Source organism: Anabas testudineus, chromosome 2 (genome assembly GCF_900324465.2).
Source record: "Anabas testudineus chromosome 2, fAnaTes1.2, whole genome shotgun sequence".
In the NCBI taxonomy this organism is placed as follows: domain Eukaryota; kingdom Metazoa; phylum Chordata; class Actinopteri; order Anabantiformes; family Anabantidae; genus Anabas; species Anabas testudineus.
The window spans coordinates 27,360,515-27,381,310 of record NC_046611.1 but is presented as its reverse complement, the minus strand read 5'-3'; the positions used below and the strand labels follow the sequence as shown (position 1 = coordinate 27,381,310).

Here is a 20,796-nt window from a genome sequence, read left to right as displayed (position 1 = left end):
TAAGGCATAAAGACCCTTTTTTGATACCTGCTTTGTCTAAGAAATTTGGCACTGAAGGAAATGTTTTATCAACGTCCTTTAGCTTTTGCTCACATGGCTACCAGATTATATACTGCACCTTGTGTGTTTAAAGGGGAAATGCAATCATTGAACCTCATTCTACTAATTAGTGGGTTTATAGCATAATGAAAAAGGCCCATTAAATAGACTGGACTGCTTCGTATTGACCGGCTTCTCCCTTGTTTAGCTTAAATGTTTTACTATTTGTGCAGGTTTATTTCAGCCCTGATAAAACCTCAATCACTTTGACTGACATTTTACAAATGTTGGAAAAAAGGGTGGGTGTTTGTAACAAGGGTGTCGCCCCTCAGCTGGAGAACTTGGGTTCATTCAGTCATGTCCAACGCCATTCTTTCTCCTTGATCTGCTGCCCATGAACTAGTCACTGAACCTCTCCATCACAGGTTTGCAGTAGCTGACCTTGACATCTGACCTTCACCTTTACTGTAAATCATGCAGCACAGTGTCATTTTCTACTTGTCTATGCTCATTTGACAGCCTCTTAAACCCTAAAACTGCTGTGATTATGATTTCTATGTCATTATAACACCTTACATCGTCATTATAATGGCATCAGTTTTTCTTGAAAGGCAAATGACAGTAAAAGTTGGGGGGGCCGTCTCTGTGCTGCCTTCAGTCCGTTCGTCTCAGCATCCCTGAGTCCAATCCAAAGTTTAAACACTGAAATAGTGATGGTGCGGGAGCTCTGCCTCATTTGGCCAAATTTAACATAATCTTTTCTATCTCCCTCTGCCGGGCTACTTTGCTAGTGTGCATGCTGTACTAAATTGTGTTTAGAGCTACTACTTGCTGGGGCATTAGTAAACATCAGACGGGGCTTCATGGTCTATTAGGCTCATGTTTTAATGCTGGCAGTAACGGAATAGCCCGGAACATCAAGCCTGTCATTTATTCCTCTCTTCAACTCAAAAGGAGAGCAGTTAACAAAGATGGAAAGGACTTTTAATTCAATTTTTATGTGAATTTGGCACCGTATGTACAATATGCATGGCTATTTGAGTTTTTCTGTGTGCTGTATGTACAGTAAAGGTCTGTGCACATGTGTAATGTCAGTGTGTAAATCTACAAGTAAGCCATTTGCATCGGCCCTGTGCAGAATTTTCAGCTTATTGGTTTACCTGCAGGATGTGTACTTGTCTGTGTATATTTTTGTGTTACCTGAGAAGCAGTCTGTATGCGTGTTTATGTGCTAAAGCATACATCCACACATCCACTCTGACAGCCTTATCAGGATAGGCAAGTGTTCTTACAGTAAGTGCTACTATCTGTGAAGGGAGGCAGCTTGAGGATTTGAACAGACCCTTGTGAGGCACTGTGGAACTATTTCAGAGTAATGCTCTCCAAGCTGGGGACTAATGACTCATGAAGGATGTAGCTGCTGGGATTCCTGTTTAGACGGCTTTCTCCTTTCCCCATAAACACATTATCGACATGTTTACCTGTTTACCCTCTAAAAACTCAAATCTGCACATTTCCAGTTTTAGCAAAATCTCTGTCAACACAAGACGACCACACCGCTAGAAAGTTTGCTTGTCTGTATGTTATTTTGAATACATTAGTTGCGCTTTCAGAATTTTTTAGTATTTTACTGAGACATACGCTGCAGAACAAACTGGGACCAGGGCATAAGAGACACCTTCTTTCAGACTATATGTGAATGTAAAGTAGAGCGTGTGTGGACTTAACTGGCAACGGTAGAGGACGCTGTCTGTTGACTTACACTGTGTGTCGGATGAGAGTAGACTAGCGCATTAAAAATGATCTTTAATGCAGGCTCCCTGTTTAAAGAGAGTCTCGCTGGGTGCAGTGTTGTGGCAAGAGTATGGAATATTACTGTGCTTATTAATCTCTCTGACTGTCTCAAACTAAATGTTCTTTCTCTTGCTTAGAGTTTATCACTCTCTTACTTTCTTTGACCAACTACACCTGTGCACAGTGTTTCACTGTCACCCTGTTGTGTTTCCATTGGGAACATGAAATCACCACCACTTGGTCATTAATGTTCCGCCTTTATTAACGGATTTGTACAGTATAATGCCAGTTTCACCAGTGTGTGCGTTCCTGCAATGCAATCGGCTGATTTTTGGTTTTGAGACGTCTTGGCTCGAATAGACAGAACAAATTCCTTTTTTAAAAACTTTTTTTTTTCTGTGAAGCGAGCGTAGTCCTAATTCATATTCAGTTCACACAATGAAGATAGTGTAGCCACATGTTTAGAATATTTAATGGGGAAGTTTCTCTGCTTTTCTATCATTTTGATCACAATCCCTCGTTTCTGATGCTCAGGTTGTTGCTGCACCCAAAATGACAGCTCGTCATTGGTCTAGCTAGCTACAAATGTTAAAGCCTTTAGAGATTTGAATTATTATTTTTTTATTTACGTTTACTTACATCAGCCATTTCCAGCTGGAGAGCAGTTGTTAAGTACGTTTAAACTGTATTGATTTGAGTGTAGTCCCTTTATCACAAACAGAAACATACAGCATGGAGGGATCCGGAGAACTGGCCACTGCTCGGCTCTCTTTTGTTAGGCAGCTTCACTACAATGAGTTATTTCGACAAAGCATTTTGTCTGATTTTGATACAAAAAAGATATGCAAATACAATCAAAATTTACTAAATTAAAATGAAACAGGCAGCGCACTAAGCAAGTGAGGAAGTTTAGAGTAAGTGGGCGGCTGGCTGAAAGATTTAATTGAGTGCATGTAAAAATAGTCTTTAACACAGTCACAGTATTGTAGAAATGCAAAATTAGATTATAGTTTTATTCAAGTGGCTTTATCTCCCACATTGAAGCGATCTGATCATTGGATGATAATAGTTCTGCTGAGGTAATTTTTAACTGGTCGGACCTGTCCTTCGGTCATGGTTAGTTCCTCTTTAATGCTGCCCTATTGCAACTCAGTGATAGCAGTTATATAACTGTTAATTTGAACTTAAATAAGCAGGAATATTTACATCCTGAGGGCAATATAAGCAGAAAGCATGCAGATGAAGGCAAGAATATCAAGACATAGAAAACTATTGACTATAGGCTAAGCATTATTATTGATCCAGGCATGTATTTGATTGCAAAGCAGAAACAACAGGACCATATAGCAGAGAGAAAGAAAACACACAGTGCAGAACATTCTTAGTTTCTTATAAGGCACTGATACACCAGAAATATGCCACAGTGTTTAAAATCAAAACTGATCCATCCAGCCACATCAATCTATGAAAGTTTTGAAGAAAATATATTTATGTGTTGTCATATGCCCCCACAAATTTATACACTCATGGAGGCACACACACACACACACACACACACACACACACACACAGCTTAGAAACAAATTCAACAGTAACACCCAAAGTACACACTCACTGACAGTTCACTTAAAATGCAGGTATGTGAAATGCCAAACAGTCTGAATGGGATAAACACGGACAGAAGCCAAGTAGTCCAGACAGCCAGTCTAATGGTTTAGATCCAGTCAGATGAAAGGGTATACATGTATCAGTTAGTCTTTCTGTCTGCACTGATCGCACAGCAGGCTGCTTTACACTTATCTGTAACGTAGTCTGTCTGCCTGTCTCTCTCCTCCTCCCTGCGATCAGCTGACGACGGTCAAGAAAATGGAAAAGCAGACTTCCTTGTCCACGGTTGCATGTGTTGTTTTATATGTGTCGACACCCTCACTATGAACTATTAACTTCGACAGTGTCTATTTGAGAATATTATGTTATTTTGATCTGCATTCTTATCATTCTGTTGCGTCTCTGTTTCATGGCTTTATCTTCTTTTTGTCTTGGCTCATGTTTTATATCAAGCTCTCTTGTAATCTGCCGTTGATTTAAACGTGTGTCTGCTGTTCTGCGACTTTCTCAATATTAACTGCGTCTTTCTTCTTTGCAGTTCGTCCGACGAGCAGTTTCGCTGGAATGCTCAAGGTAACGTTGACCAAACAGACACACATCCATGCATGTAAAGGTATAGGCTGCATGAACTAACAACTTAAAGCTTTTTCATAATTTTTTTTTCTTTAAAGATTTCAAAACTATTTTTGTGTTTTTCGCAAAACCCTGATCGATCATGCACAGTAGTGCTGACAGCATGTGTAGGGTTTTAGTCTGACTGGGAAAGCTCCGGCAGACTCCACATTCAAAGGACGTTTCAACCATATTTGCAACACATCGTGATCTGACAGATTGGATTTATGCCCTGACACCAACAAGGCCGGCGCTGCCTGGTGTCTGATTGACATTCTAGGAAAATTGTGTGTCAAGGAACATTTGGAATTTATATTTGTGGTCCAGTAATTTATGGGCAGAAACACAAACCCACATGCCTGATGGATTAAAAGATGATTGCACACATGCAGACACTCTCTCACAGATACCTTATCACATCCGCAAAGACATATCACATTATCAAAGGACACAGTTCTTGTTGGTGGTAAAGTGTTAATCTACATGTTTAAGAACCACCAGCACACACTCTGCACGTTTTTTTTGTTTTTTTTTACTCATAAACATGTTCAACTTCAACGCATTCAATGCATTTTTGGAAAAACTTTTATCCCAGACAGGTAACTCCCAGGACCAGACTTATCCCATTCGTTTCCAGCATATAATCAAAATATTCTACAGCTCATAACCAAGTCGTAATGTGTGGGGTTTTACGGACTGTGAGAGGAGAGGATTGAGGTTATAGCTCAGAGCGATCTCATTCATCTCTCTCCCTCCTTTCCTTGTTTTCTTTGCCCTCTCTCTCTCTCTCTCTCTCTCTCTCTCTCTCTATAGTATACATATATATATCTCTCTCACTCTCTCTTATTCTTTCTTTCTCCTCCACAGCGGATGGACAAAAAGATATTGAGGATGAGTTGACGACAGGTTTGGAGTTAGTGGATTCCTGCATTCGCTCCCTCCAGGAATCAGGAATACTGGACAGTGGAGAACGTAAGTGCACTGACAGTATCAGCATCATCCTTGTGGTTTCAGTTTAAGGAGGGCAAGAATAATACAGCATAAAAATCTGTAATATTTAATTAGAGTAGATATAATTAAGTAGAATTATTTCAGTTTGAGAGCAGAGAAGAAGTAGAGTAAACAGTACACCCTATGGAAATACAATATTATAACAGCCCAAACTATTTTTAACCATACTTTCATATGTTTATTCACATTTACTCTTGACAGATTTCATTCTTGATGGAAAATGTGTTGCTTTGTTAACACGTGATTGATCAAAATCAAGGTTTGCTTAACTCTGCCAAGGCACATCAGCAAGTGGAAACAAAACTACATTTTAATTGTAATGTGTGAATGAAGGAAATAATATTCAGTCAGTCGTAATGAAAGCACCGGTGACTGGTTTAAGTACACAGTGATTATAGTGTGTATTGAGAAAATGTGCTTGTATTAGTCTCTTGGGACATTAGATATGTGACTTAAGTACAGCAGTTCCCTGTGTTGATATTGAGATCTCACTCTAATTTCTAACAGTAAGTTTAGTCAAGGGAGTGTGTTTTTGCAGATTAAACATTAGGTATATAGGTAGATAAAGCACAATACATAACTAGACATGTTCTTCTACAGGCTTTTTATTGTGCAGATGTGAAGGTTACACACAAATAAACATGCTACACCATTCCTAGATCTGTCCAGTTTCAAGCAGCTTTTCTATCCTGTGGGTCTTGGATTCAGATAAATGAATTTAAACACTGACTGAAGGGAGGCCAGTGTACGCGGTCACACTAATTGCTTGGTATTTTCTTTGCAGGTCATTGGTTTTGGAGCACTGCATTCCCATTGCACTTATAGCCTGGTGACCTTTTTGATAGTTGATATTGCTGTAATGGATGGCATTTTAAGAACTTGATTTGCTGCTCAGTGCATTTCTGTGTGAATAATTTAGTCACGTTACAATGGAAACTTTACTATGTGTTATTTCTGGTACTAGAACAAGCCGGATAATATTTGTGAATGGACACACAGGTATTCACACATCTTCTTATACAAGGCGTAGATGTCTTGAGATGTGTGAGCCGGGCAGGGGAAAAGCTGAGCAGAATAAAAGACAAGATGTTGAAGCATATGCAGAACAGTGAGGAGATGTGTGTTAGAATCTGATTCTTATCTTGTTTGTAGGAGGAGTCCCTGTCACTCCTGCTTTATCTGAGTCAAAATAGACTGCGCTGTCATCCATAACATTGTTTTTAAATGGTCTGCTACCAAAAGCATAACGATGTGTGGGTGCAGATAAATCCAGCATAGCTTTCACTTTGCGTGTGTGTGTGTATGTTTTCACCCAGAAAGAACACTGTAAATAGCAAAGTGGTAAATACTTGGAATAGTGACATGATGCTGTCTTCAGTGAAAGGCTGCACAGAGCAGGGATGCTCTTTGCTTTTAGCTGACGCAGTAGTTAGTGTCACAGCAGAGCTACACAAACATATACACTCTAAAAAAAGACGTAATATCAACCATAAACATCCCACGTATCGATCTCTGCTCAGGGGCCGTCAAAAAAAAAAAAAAAAAAAAAAAATAGAGAGACAAAGAAGTATATTTGTATGGTTTTTAATGGATAAATGTATTAATGCCAGCTAATTAGATTAAATGTTGGCATGCTACATAAATACTATTATTTAGTATCCAGTATTACATACTGTAAGACTGGGTATGTTAAGAAAACACATCAAAGTTAACAGTCCAGAAAATAGGCACTTTGTCATTCAGTTGGATGAAAGTTTTTTTGGTCTAGAGAAAGGAGGAGAGCAGAGAACTGTGTCTTTGGAGAGGAGGATTACTTCTGGTCATTCATGGCTTAGACAGCACTGTTTTCTCTCAGTCTGTGATCCTCTTGGCTGTAAATGGTGTCTCTCTCATTTGTGGTTGTTAGAAAAATACTATGAGAGTTATCCTCTTCCATTTGTTTCTCGTGAAACTGCATAACTTAAAGTGACCCTTGTGAAGCATGCCTTTGCCCTTGTGAGACAGGGCACCTGACTTTTATCCCAGGGAGTTGGATAGGATGTTAGGGCGTGGAATTCACCTCGAGACAAAAACCAACTGCAATGTCACAACTGCCATTTGTTACGTCTTTAGTTACAAACAGAAAAACATCTCCCCCCCATCTGAAATCCATAAAAAGAACTGTATGTGTTGGATACTTTATGTGTGCCTCTGTCAGCTGCTGTGCTGAGGAGTGCACGCTCCCTTGCGCAAGAGAAAATAAACTACCGGTACTGCCTTATTGAATCTCATCGGTGGTCCTAAGAAGTTTATTTCAAGAAATGTTCCTAGTAGTGATGTTGGCAGAGACGGAGAAGTGGTTTCAGGTCACGTATAGTAAAACACTTGTAATGCATAGTATGTTTTAGGATCTTGCTAAAATCAAAGGTCTTATAGTGAGATGATGTGGTTGTCTTGGCGACTGGTTGAGGAGGTTCAACTTAGTGTTGGAAGTGGTTTGATTCTACGGTGTATAAAGATATGATGTTAATAATTTGACTGAGACACTGAAAATGTCGTATTTTATTTGTGAGAACAGAAATTCAGTAGAGACATGAAAAGACTGAAATCCCCGCTAGCGAGTGTTTCTCATTTCACATACACAGTATGTTACACACACACACACACATACATAGAACACAGTCATACAGTACATACCGACTTATTATCACACATGCACCATTTTTCAATCAACCGATCTTATACTATTACTATTTCCTAACATCTGACCATCCAGCACTAACACACTTAAGGACACATGAACACCGAAACAAACATGTACAGGTTTTGTCAAGCAGAACGTGCAATGTAACAAACAGCAAGGATGAGTGATGATGAGTTTGGGAGCTCCCACTCAGTCTGCGTAACACAAATTGCTGTTTAATAATTCATAAAAAGCAAGGGTTGAAGCGAGATGAAAAAAGACAAGTCTTTTGTGAAGGCAAGAAGCTGAGAAGCTGATCGTGGTTCACAGTGCAAAGACTCACAGGGAAAAAGGGATTCTGCAAAAAAAAAAGAAAGAGAGAGAGATAGACATTGATATAGGGCAAATATTGTAGGTTTGGGACAAGAATAATAAGAACATTTTGTTATTTTAAGTAAGAAAAAAAAAACGCCAGTGAGTACTTCAAAGTAGCCACCGTTTGCTTTGATGACAGCTTCATGAGGTAGTCACCTGGAAGGGTTTTTCAACAATCCTAAAGACGTTCCCAGAGGCATTAAGTACATGTAGGCTGCCTTTTCTTCACTCTCCAGTCACACTCATCCTAAACCATCTCAATTGGATTGTGATCAGGTGATTGTAGAGGCCAGGTTATCTGATGCAGCACTCCACCACTCTTCTTCTTGAACAAATAGATAACCTAGAGGTGTGTTTGTGGTCGTCGTCGCGTTGGAAAACTAATCATGTTTGTTCTTTGTTCTGTAATTTCAATGTATTGTATAATGTTGAAAAAGCAGAAGATACTGTATGTTGAAACTTGCTAGTGGATATAAACACATACTAACAAACAGTAACTTACTGTGTATAATCACTCAAACATACCACTGACTACTGAGTGCTTTTTCTGGCTTCTCCCTTCAGTTCAGCTCATCAATCCATGCACAGTTTAGAACATAGTCCATCTTAAAAACTGCTTTATGAGGTTCTTATTGTCGATCGATACACACTTTATGTGCCCAGCATGGGAATCAGTGAGAGGGGACTATCTGATGTTACACCAGCAGCTGCATCAGGTGGGATCAGTGATGCTCCTGCTAAACCGAGGGTGTTATACATGCGGCTGTGTGTGAGGTATCTGTTGTTAGAGTTTATTCACTGTTGACTAACTGGCACTTGGTTCATATTGCCCTCTGCATAAATACTTTAAAGGTACTTATACTGTGTGTTCAGTATCCTGAGATACTAAGGTTTACCAAACAGTAACAGAAATGAAATCATGTGACATGTAATCAGTCATTTTAAAGAAGAACTTTCTTAAATCTTACACAAGGGGTCAAGTGAAGTTGTGTTCAAGCTAACAGTACAAGGTAAAATTAAAATGTTTGGGGAGGTAATCATTCAAGTTGGTAGCTTTCATCGGTTACAACTTTCTTCTTTTCAGCTGTTCTCCTCCCATCCTCTCCATCTCCCTGCTCCTCCTCCTCCTCCCATCCTCTCTGTTCTTCTGTTTCTCTTTCCCTCTGCTAATAAATTATGTATGCCAACTCCAACTCACGGAGTGCTGCACTGCTGCACTATCTGCTCTAAATTGCTGCTCCCTCTCTCTTCCCCATTTCACTCTTCACCTCTCAATCTCTCCCCTTCACGCCTCCTCTCTTTCTCACTCTTAATCTCTCTCTCCTTACTCTCTCACTTTCTCTCTCACTCTCTCTGCACACACTCACACACACACCCACACACACACACACACACACAAACACAATTGCACACACAAACTCAACTCAACCCCCACCCTCCCATCCAACCACACACCAATTCTGTCTCTATTGGTAGGACCGGCTCTTCTTTCCCAGAGTTCCTTGCAGCTCAACTCCACCCCAGAGGCTTCGCTCCAGTACTCTGCCAGCTACCATAGCAACCAGACCCTCGCCCTTAGCGACAGCATCTCCGCAGCAACTCCTCAGCGCAGCGGACAGGTTGGAGGAGCTGTGCACAGCTACAACCAGGTAGGACATAGCGCTGTATGCAGACGATAATGAGGACGGTGTTGGTGACGATGAAAAAGACAGTCGGAGAAATATCATCATCTCAGGCAATTTAAGCTTCAGTTTCTGCTCTTGCAAAACTTTCAGTTTTTACATTAGGTGACATCAGAAGAGTTTGAGTGCACCACACCGTACTACTACGAGTGTGTTGTGCTGTTTTACTTCTTAAAGGCATGCAGACCTCTGAGGATCAATGTAGTATTGAGAGATGTGGTGCTGTATATTGTTTGTTGTCAGACTCCTTGCTTCTGCTCCAGTTTTCCATTTCAGTCTAAGCAAACATCAGCCTTCTTTTTCCATGCACTCATTTTTTTTTTCATACATTGCCTTGCATAGTGCTTCCCCAGCTACATGTAACTCTCGCCACTTTCACCGAATGTAGACCTCTTCGCTGCTGCCATTTCATTCGCCCTGGTGAAGTGGTTTAGTCCACTGACCACCACTGGCTTTTCAAGTGATCTAAAGCATGTTGTCCCATGTTGAGGGGGGTGGGAGACAGGCTTAGACGAATTCCTTAAAGGTGTTTATAAAAAGACAGCTAATCACAAGCTCATAGACCAAAATGAGGAGACGATTAAATGCACACAGAGAAAACTCAGCAAGTGTCTTGTTTTTAAGGACTTGGCAAAGAAATCTAGAGAGTCACATTTTAATCACAGTAGTGTGCTGATGAAATAGAGATATGCGACCAAATTACTTTCCAGCCTACAGGAGCCAAGTAGTTCCAGTTTTTATGTCCTTAAAATATCGGTGATAATATACTGTACAGTATCCACACACACACACACATATACTCAAACAGACACCCACGCATCTGCTAAATCACTAAGCAGCTGCAGTGCTTCATTAAAAGATATTGCCAATGTCTGAGGCAAATGTTCCATTTGTAATGAATGTTTATGAATTGAAAGTACAAAGAAACATTTTAGATCAATAATTATAGATAATTATTTAATGGGGATTACGGCTCTTTAAGGATTTGTTTCATTATATTTACAAGTACCTGCGCATTTGTCCAATAAGGATTCCATCTGTGAAATGAGGGTCTATTTGTTTTGTATTGTGTTTTTCATTCGCTTTGTGTGTATAAGTGTGAAGATCCGTGTGCATATGTGGATTTGTTTGTGTGCGCCTGTCTCTTTTGAAAGAGAGAGGTGGAAGGGGGTGATGTCTGCCTTTGTAAACTTTCATTTCCCCTCTTTACAGTCACACCAAAGCTGGTTTCAGAGGCAGCTCCCATTTCTTCCCCTAATAAATAAAATATACAGGAAGCAAAGACAGAGATATGAAAACAGATAGACAGGCGTATAGGTGGATGGACAGATAAGCCAAGTATTTTTTTTCTGTCTTTATATTTCTTGTCCTCTGTTCTCGTTGTATTTGAGTGTTTCTGTCCTCTTTTCTTTCCTCCTCTGTCCTCTCTGCTCACGATCTCTGTCTGCATGAGCCTGTGTATGTGTGTGTGTGTGTGTATTCTCCTCTCTGATGTTTTTGGCTTGTCAGTGTAATGGGGCCAGTGTTGTCAGCCGAGCTTGTTGCTCATGAATAGCTTTACACATGCCAGCGCTACGAGATAGGCAGGTGCAGCTTGCCTGCATGTGCAGTACATGCATGTTTTCTGTTGGTGTGTTTGCGGGCTCATGCACTCGTGGCGTTTGATGTGCACTCTTCCAACCATGCGTGCATTTGTTTAAAGTTTGCACAAGTGACTGTTTCAAGGAGAGTGAGATGGGGAAAGTGAAAGGCCTACATGTTGCTGCTTTTCTGTAGGGTATTTATAACCCTGAGAGGCTTGCTTTAATAATGCATGGAGACATGGCACCTCAAATATCCCAGTGTTTTACTGGAGGAGAAAAGAAGCAGCAGCATGAGATGACGGAGTGGGATCAGGCTTTCTATCTATTAGTTGACTCGTAATATTTCACCTATACCACTTACTCACGCTGTTCATCACCGATCCATCTATGTATCTAAATGGTCTGCACTTATATAGCGCTTTTTAACCGTACTCGTACTCAAAGCGCTGATACACTGCCTCTCATTCACACATTGTCACACACACACCCTCACACACCAATGGCAGAGCTGACCTGACTCATCAGGGGCAACTTGGAGTTCACTATCTTGCCCAAGGACACTTAGGACAGGAGGGGCCGGGAATCGAACCGCCGATCCCATTACTGATAGACAACGGCTCCACCTCCTGACCCACATTCACCCACAATATCAGTATCTATTCATGCATCTACAGTGTCAAGGATTAATTGTTGTTCTCAATAAAGACATGAAAGATGAGAATTCTTTTGTGTTAAATTTTACTCTTGACTCAGATCAGACAAATTAAAATTCCATGAAATTTTAAAGGGTTCACATACTTTTCTTGCCACTGTATTCATCCACCCACTCACTTCGTCATCAGTCTCAAGTTCATTTCTGTCTCACTCTGCATCTTGACAACTGCAGCACATCCACAGTGTCGAACACAATCAAGTAGCAAACCATTAACAGGGTTCTTAAACTCAGTTTTGTGGCCCTCATCTCACCAGCCTTAGACCTCTCTCTTAGCTTCATAAGCTACTAAACTAACACAGGGGACCTGTATAGGAGGTTTTTATGGTGCACACTGCTATGGATAGTGTCTCACGAACTCATTAAGATTGTTCTCTGACTGTTGCACCTCACATTTAGTCATCCACTTTCTAATAAGCTCTTTTTTTCAATGTGCACTCAAACAAACAAGTGACACTGTGTAAAAAAAGCCCTTTTATATGCGCACTTAGCACAGAGTTCAATAACACCTCAAATACTCAAACATTCTGTTTAAGGACTGAATTTATTGTCATAATTTATGGTAAGCTGGAGTCTCAGCTTTAAAAAGAGTATGTTCAAATGCTCAATTAGAGCTGGAAGAGTGAACATTGTCCTCTGCTTCTTTAATATGTTGAATTTACATATGTGCATGGCAAACATCCTTGGTTTTCTTTAGGAAAAAAAAAAAACATTGTCCCTTTGTTGTGATTTATTAATGGAAGTTTGCCCTTGTATGTGATATTATGTGAAATCAAACTCATGGAAATCACACAGATTTTTGTTGCAAAGTAATTTTTGTGAGAAACAAGAGGGGCAGAATCTACAGTAGCAATTCAAGGTGGAATGCTATACTCTTTACTACAATAACATATAACTTGATATGACTTGACACTAAGTTAAGAATATATAAGATGCCATATATGATGGAAGCACTATTGCGTACTGTGTATTCCCTTTATTCCCCTAATTCTGAATTCATAATTGGTTTCTCTCTGTCTCCCCGTCTCTGCCTGTTTGTCTCCATAAACAGTATGTCACTTCTTTTAGAAAGAGACTTCTAATCCACTCAGCCAAAGATAAATCAGCCTTCACGACCCCTGTGCAAACAAAGCGGTGCTGGAACCAAAGGCCTGTTGTCTTCAGCAGACATGCTTTGGCTCCGAAATATATAACCAGTGCTATTGAGTATATAATAGGAGATTGTATGCTGTTGTGTGTGTTGCTATATTTATCTAGGGAAGGTTTGCTGAGTAGGCATGTTTTTTCTTTAGTTTTTTGTTTTTTTCTACCAATGTCTTTCTATACAATTGTATAGCTGCAATTATTCACACCTGGAAACAGAAACAAGCATAGTCCTCTAACATAACTCCACATTGTCGGCGTGTCTGTGTGTGTTTGCATGTTAAGACGCTCTGATTATTGGATGTTCAGATGTTCCCTGTCATAAGTGTGCATTCAGAGTTTATACACAAGTTATACTCTTGTATGTGCGTTTCAGCCACAATATCAGGTAAACTAGATTAATACACTGCACATCAACAGCAAACATGCCTAACATTTTGAAGAAAATCTCATATATATTAGAATAACTTGATTAATGGTAAGAAACACAAAGTTTGAGTGTTTTCACTCTGATTGCTCGAGTGTATCACTGTATATGCAGTGATGACAGTGCTCCAAGGTGACTCAGAGACTGCATGCTTACATAATGTGGCTTTGCACAACTGCAGCCATGTCAGGCAAGTAATAATGCAATTTAAATGACCTTTACATCTTTAAACATCGACATAAGGCTACGTGAAGCACAGAGAAGCACCGACATATGCTCCCCCCTACCGAGGAGAGAATATATTAGGATAGACCAGCATGTGTTGTGTAGTATAACGGCCTCTCACACCCAAACTTTGCCTCACACTTTGTGTATGTAAGGAACGTCTTGCACGTAGGTAGCAGGACAGTGCGGGAGCTCAGTTTTGCACTCTAGACAAGACTAACCACTTCAATTTTCTACTATTCACAGATTATGAATATGAGTGAGGCTTTAATTGTATCGTATTTTAATGAGACATTGAGTCATTTTAAATATTGGGGAATATCACAGTTTATGTGACAACAGATGATAGTGATTAAGACATGGATATACTATGGACTGTGTAATCCTTTCTTTGAGTGGGTGGTGCAACAAGGCTTTATTAGAAATGATTTCAGTCAGCTAAAAGCTGAGGACTTTAGAGTTTTCTTCTGTGAATTTGAATCATCCCTCTGTTTTCTATTGGGATTTCATTAGTAACTCCTCTGGCTTCAATTGAGACTGCTCAAAGGCTTGACTAAAGTCATTGTGCATAACAGTTTTTGATGGTCACTTCTTTTTTTATCCCATATTTCTCACTCTGTGTCTCCCTTTCCCTCATTCCCATGTCTCCCTCCCCCACTTATCTCTCCTTGTATTCATCCCTTCCACCCTTTGATGGATCTATTCCTCGCCCTCGCTCTGTGTCCCTCCACATCCCCTTAGGTGACATCCAGCCGTGCAGCCCAGCAGCAACAATCACAATCCGGGGCAGGGTCAGGTAATAACTTATCTCTTCTTGTCTTCTATATTTTTTCTCTGTATCTCATGGAGATTCTGTATAATAAATTAAGCTGGCAAAGCATGAGGCAATGTGGACACACAGGAATGACATTTGGAGACACTGACAGACATGCATGAGAATCGGAATAAAAACGGTGCTAGTTGCTGAATGTCTTCAGAGCCTGCAGTATATATAAGTTTTACCATGTTAGTGTCACCCCTCTGTAATTTATACTTATTATAAGCTATGTTAAATCCTGTTTCTGGTCATGGGTATAAGCCTACATGTGTAGTACCACACATGCAACACGTTTTTCATGCAGCATATATTTTTACTTAAGCTAAACAAAATGATATACAGCATAGAATACTCTAGTACAGTGATGTAGTGATGACTTCCTCTCTCTCTCTCTCTCTGTATCTGCGCTCTACATTATTGACCTTAGCCTCAGTGCATTCACACTCATTCCTCTACCCTCTGGGTTTCATAAGTTTTAACTCCCCTCACTTGCTCTCTAGGTATCTACTACTCCAGCTCCACCTTGCCTGCCCAGCGTGTCAGTTCCCCGCTGTCTGGAGGAGGAGGCTCAGGGTCCGGTTCCCCTAGTAAGCTTCAGCGACTGGGGTCAGCCTCTGATGCATCAGGGTACTCTACCACTCAACGCCTGCCTTCCTCCTCCTCTCCCAGCAAACAGTCTCCTGCTAATCGGCTGGCCAAGTCATACAGGTAGACAGCCACAGTGACTGTGACCATGATATTGATTTTGTCAAATTGCTGCCAATACTGATGTGTAATAAATTCAGATGGTGTAAAGAAGTGATAACAGAAATAGAAGAGAATGGAAATGGAAATTTGCCTTTGGAGTTCAATGTTCTCTAATCTTTGCAATCATGCAGTAAAATACACACATGCATCACGAACACATTAATGGAGGAAATCTGCTTTTTTCAGACAAATTATGTTACTTTGCCCATTTGCCTTCCAGTACTACAGTTGCTGTGACAACAGCAGGAGGAGGCAGGTCTCCTCTGAGGGTGGCATCTCCACCCAACTCTACAGCAGCGGGGGGAGGGGCCAGCTCATCGTCGTCCCCTCTTCACCAGGTAGAGAATGTTACAGTCGTACAGTATGATTCACAAATGAATGATTAAATGATTTATCCTACACTCGTGCATGCTCTTACATGTTACATGTGATTTTGAGAACATGTGCGTACAGAACAGTAAATCTGGTAATTATGTGGGTATTAGCACCACAGTAGCAGTAGCCAGACACACAGTCATACCATTATTCATAGAATTTATTGACGCCATGCAGCTGACAATTTGTCAGGTCTTTAATCATGACAAAAGTGATATAGCTGATATGGAAAACAGCACCAGAGCAAATCATACAGTGAAACTAAATCAATGCATTAAGTTTCTGAACATGTACTTTGAATGCATATCCATTATCTCACACTGTACCATTGCAGAAGTTTCGTGTGTGGGTGTTCTTGGTGAAAACATAACTTTTTTTTTTCTACTCTAAGTGGTTTTGGCACAGTTTGCACATACAGCTCATTTCCATTCATAAGCCCATTTTTAGAAAAGTTTCTCGTTTGGATACAGTAACAAAGTAAAATGGCAACTTATTTTTATCTGAAACGCAACAATCAACATTTCCAACACGTCAGCTGTTATATGTTTGTCTGCCAATGCACTTTAATAGCAGCATTACAATTGTCTTTTGCAGATGAGTTCAGGCATAGGGAGCTATGCCACACTGTCTCCTAAACGGCTGGCAGCTCATCACGCGTCTGACCAGTACAAGATCTCCCACGAGCTCTACGCTACTGCTACACTTCAGAGGCCTGGCAGTCTCGCAGGTGGGAGTTCACACTGCTCATGCAGTTTCACATGCACCTAGACAGAAACTCAAACAAATGTGTACGTCTAGTTTAACCAACTGTGCCGTGAATAGTCAAGTGATGTATGGAAATCTGTCATGTGCTTGGGGTTTTATGTCCTGCTGTAAATCAGAGCTGTTCTGCATACTTTAAGAGAGATGTGCATCTGTGGCTGGGAGCTGAATGTATTTGAATCACGCTGGTCTTGGTACAGGCAGAATTCAGGCTGCTCTTGTAGTTGCATTGACTAGTTAATGGCTTTCTCTCTTGACAACATGAAATTGAGTTGGCTGAATGTCAGCCCAAAATGAAAATGTGTTGTGCCAGCTGTTTATGGTCCGTAGTAGTTCAGTGTAAAATTTTATCTGACGTTGGCTGTTTGTGCCTGTTTGAATTAAATACAGCAGATAGCCCACACATTCGAGGACTTTAAATTGTCACGCCTTGTAGTAGAAGAGCACAAAGAAATAGCTCCACAACTAGCAAACAGTGAACATCCTTTTATTATGAGAATTTTAGGGGATAAAGGAAATAAGTAAAAATGCTTTCCTCTATTTTTATGTGCCAGTGAATGGACGAGCTTAGACTGAGTCCTGGCAAAACCCATTTCAAATGCTCTGTTACAGAGTTCTTTCCTGCTGATTGAGTGATTTCATAATTTCATGAAACAAAAGTGAAATATTTCACAGGATTCATATTGATGAAACCCGGCAGCTGTGTTTTGAAGTGCTGGAGTAAGTTTAATTGATTGGTGCTTTAAACTTGGAGCTACACTGATGAAGAACATCACCTTCATGCTTTACCCTGAGGGCATAACTGTGATCCTGAAGCAGTGCCTGGGGTTTCATCTCTCCTGAAGACTTTAAATGAAGAAGAAAAAAGACAAAGACTGAGCATGAATGGGTCTCGGAGGAAAAGAGATCTCATACTGTCACAGTAATTAGCTAACCTGGGTCATATAACTATCAGAATTAGCTTTTACTTGGACTGCCACACTGTGGTTGACTGTATCAGAGCAGCTGAACGAGGACGTATCAAACGGAAACGTGAGGCGTCTGCATTGAAATGCGCTGTAATCCTGGTGCACACCATAATTCCACAAATCGACCATCCAGAAGTTATTTGTAGATGCTAGTTTGCTTATTCCCAGTGGGTGACATCCTCCTGGAGAAAGCACAGCAGAGTTCATCTGAGTAGCCCGTTTGGAGAGGTACTTAACAGCTCTACAGCACCTACTCCACAGTGGAGTTAAGCTGCGTAAAACAGAAATCGCCTAAAAAAAGACATTTCCTCCCGGTGCTTTCAGCATGAAGGGCCTGAGTGATCCAGTCGTTTGTGTATAAATATCACACATTGGATCAACTGCATGATACTCAGCTGAGGAAAATGACCGGTTTATATTTAGCAAATAGAAATAATTAATGATTATTAATAAATAAAATTCAGATACAGTCTGAGACCGAGCTCCGCCCGACTTTGACTGCTGGTTGACGACAGAGCCTCAGGTACCGCAGCGATCTCTTGGATGTTCAACTATGTAGTCCTGTTCTATATTTAACTTGTATGCACTCATCAGCTTTGATGTCTTGTATTAACTCAGCAGATAAAAAAAAAAATAAAAAAAAACCTCAGCTCATCCTGGTAAAAATACAGTGGGTGAATATTTACTCATGAGAAGCAAATAATAGAAATGGCTGTCAACTGTGGTTTTATTTAGATAGAAATCTCCTCTTTCACAGTACGTGTAATTTATACTTGTTTAGGCCTTTTTAACGGCGCCGAATCAAGGGAACACAGCTGACTTTTATATTTTGCTATCCTTTTTAAATATTTTATTGAATGTAACATCAAACAATGGCATCTTTCTCCTGTTTTTTTTTTTCTCTCCCTGCATAATTCTGTCTTCTCTTCTTAAAGTTCTCCCTCTGAAAGAAGGAGGCCAGTGGTTCCATAAATGGGCCCTTATGAGTCAAAAAATACATGAATAAAGAAATAAAACTGACTCACCAAGACTTCAAAGATAAAAGGCATGAGCCAGAGAGAGAGGGAGAGGGAGAGAGAGGATTCAGAGGAGTCAGGATCAGTAATGCCGTTAATGGGTGTGTCCGTGACTCTAATAAGCGTTGTTTCATGCATATTTGACTGTCTCTCTCTTCTTCTTGCTTGTTTTTTCCCTTTATCTGTTTTCTAAATGCACCTCATTCCAATTGATCTCAATGGAAGCTGTAATATGCTGCACATAGCGTCCAACAATAACACGCTGTAAACGTAAGCTCTCTCTCTCTTTCTCTTTTTTGTGCTCCCCCCTTCTGACTCCCTCTCCGTCTTTCTGTTTGTTTTCTCTATCTGGCTACTCTTGGCTGGCAGAGTGTGACAGGAGGCAGCCTACCTTTCCCAAAGCAAGGGAGGTAAACAGGCCAGTCAGTTAACAACGCTGCTGAAAGGAGGACACGGTTGCGTGAAACGCAGTGGCCTCTTTGCTACAGTCATGCCCAAGACAGGCATAATGAGGCAAACCATCGCTTTATCATTTGCCATAGTAGTGCAGGAAGAGGAGGCCGGCTCTTGGACGCACCTCAGGCTGTTTAAACAGTCCTACTTCATAAACTGTAAAGAAGCATGAGATAATTAATCCAGCTGCGTGTTCGCAGCGATTCATCTGCGATACACTCTCTTGCTTGTCCGTTTTATTGGACAGTTAAGACAAGATACGCCGATGCTAAGCTGGAACAAAAACTACAGCAAGTAGTACTACAAGCTACTGTACGTACATGATCTTACTGATACAGCTGAGTGGCTCACATGCATTGATTTTTGATGTGATCTGAAGGGTTGAGGGGTTTTGGCTGTGTTAAGCTGACGATACACACAGGGGGTTTGAATCTGAGCCCTTGCACTCTTCATTCGCTGGTATATCCTTTGCACACCACTCGCCAGCGTCTGAGAGATAACGCGATGTGATGCGACGTTGGCTCCACTGGACCGTCGCTCTTTCTCTCAGTTACTCATCGCTTTTTAAGTCTCTGCATTTCTGAACGTCGTTTCACTTTACCTTCTGCCGTGTTACCAAAGCCCTGCTCACTCGCCTCCAAACTCTCCTAAAAGTCTCCCGCCTTTTTCCTTTTTTTCTAATTTAAATTTGTGCTGCTATGTAATAAACAACTGTCTCCTGTCAGTGTCTTTCTTTGCACTGTGTCTGTGAGATTCCTGCCACACACAGAGCAAGAGGAGGGGCGCTGCATTTCATTATTTTAAAGCTGACGACCAGCAGTTTGCTCCGTGGAGGTTAAAAAACTGAAATATAGAGGCACCTTTTGTTTTGCTCTTTCCTGTCTCTCTCTCTCTTTCTGTGAATCCTTCTGCACAGGCTTTCACAGATGTCACTACCCATGTATCTCTTTATTCTTCTGTCATTTGTTCTCTGCTTCTCATTTGGTGCATTTCTAGCTCACTCACCATATATGCGCACACAAACAAACCAACACACACTCTCACACTTACCTTTACACTAAATATTATAATGGTAAGCTGTCTAAAAACAATAGTTTAAAATACATGTGCATTTTATTTTATTTAGTGTTATTTTTCTCACCTTTTTCTTTTTTCATATTGTGAATGTTATCATCTTTCACCCATCATCTGCACAGCTGTTGCACTCTGTCCTTACTCTTCTGTCTTCTGCCACATGTATTTGTCCTTATTTACATATTTGTCTATCCTCTCTTGCTTTCATGTCATATATCTCATTCCTCTGTGGTCTTTTGCCATCAAAACATTTTTTTTTTCCATTTTCTGCCTGAAGTTTATCGAAATTATCTCCCCTGCCTCAGTTTCATTTCTTCTGTACCACCTATCCTTACCTCCTGTTGCGTATCTCATATTTGCCTCTCCCCCATTTGTCCTCTCTCTTTCATCCTCCTTACACCTTTTTTTTTTCTCTTCCTCACTCTTTTCTGCAGGCTCTCGTGGCTCCTATAGTAGTCAGCACAGTCAGGAGCCCATTCGGCCCTTGGGGTCCCCAGAGCAGCACATCGACCCCATCTATGAAGAACGCGTCTATCACAACAAAGGCCCCATGAGGAGCCTTAGCCAGAGCCAGGGGCCGGACACAGGCCCTTATCGCAACAACACCGGTATGGCCCTTGCTGTTTTGGTATTATCACATCCAGCTATGTAGTTTCATGTTAGCATTTTTGTATTTCTTTCACTTCGTACTGGAGTTTATGTGTTTATGTT

The 20,796-nt window shown here is 40.7% G+C and overlaps 1 protein-coding gene across 3 annotated transcripts in view; it reads left to right on the top strand.

Moving 5' to 3' along the window:
- Nucleotides 1–20,796, top strand: part of ctnnd2a (catenin (cadherin-associated protein), delta 2a) — a 215,703-nt gene that overhangs the window by 96,339 nt on the left and 98,568 nt on the right. For all 3 annotated transcript variants that reach the window (XM_026363547.1, XM_026363544.1, XM_026363546.1), the window contains exons 5-12: nucleotides 3,980–4,014; nucleotides 4,921–5,025; nucleotides 9,578–9,750; nucleotides 14,615–14,669; nucleotides 15,191–15,398; nucleotides 15,658–15,775; nucleotides 16,407–16,539; nucleotides 20,520–20,693. In XM_026363547.1, the coding sequence (XP_026219332.1) occupies nucleotides 3,980–4,014; nucleotides 4,921–5,025; nucleotides 9,578–9,750; nucleotides 14,615–14,669; nucleotides 15,191–15,398; nucleotides 15,658–15,775; nucleotides 16,407–16,539; nucleotides 20,520–20,693 (1,001 nt within the window). The remainder of the gene's footprint in view (nucleotides 1–3,979; nucleotides 4,015–4,920; nucleotides 5,026–9,577; nucleotides 9,751–14,614; nucleotides 14,670–15,190; nucleotides 15,399–15,657; nucleotides 15,776–16,406; nucleotides 16,540–20,519; nucleotides 20,694–20,796) is intronic.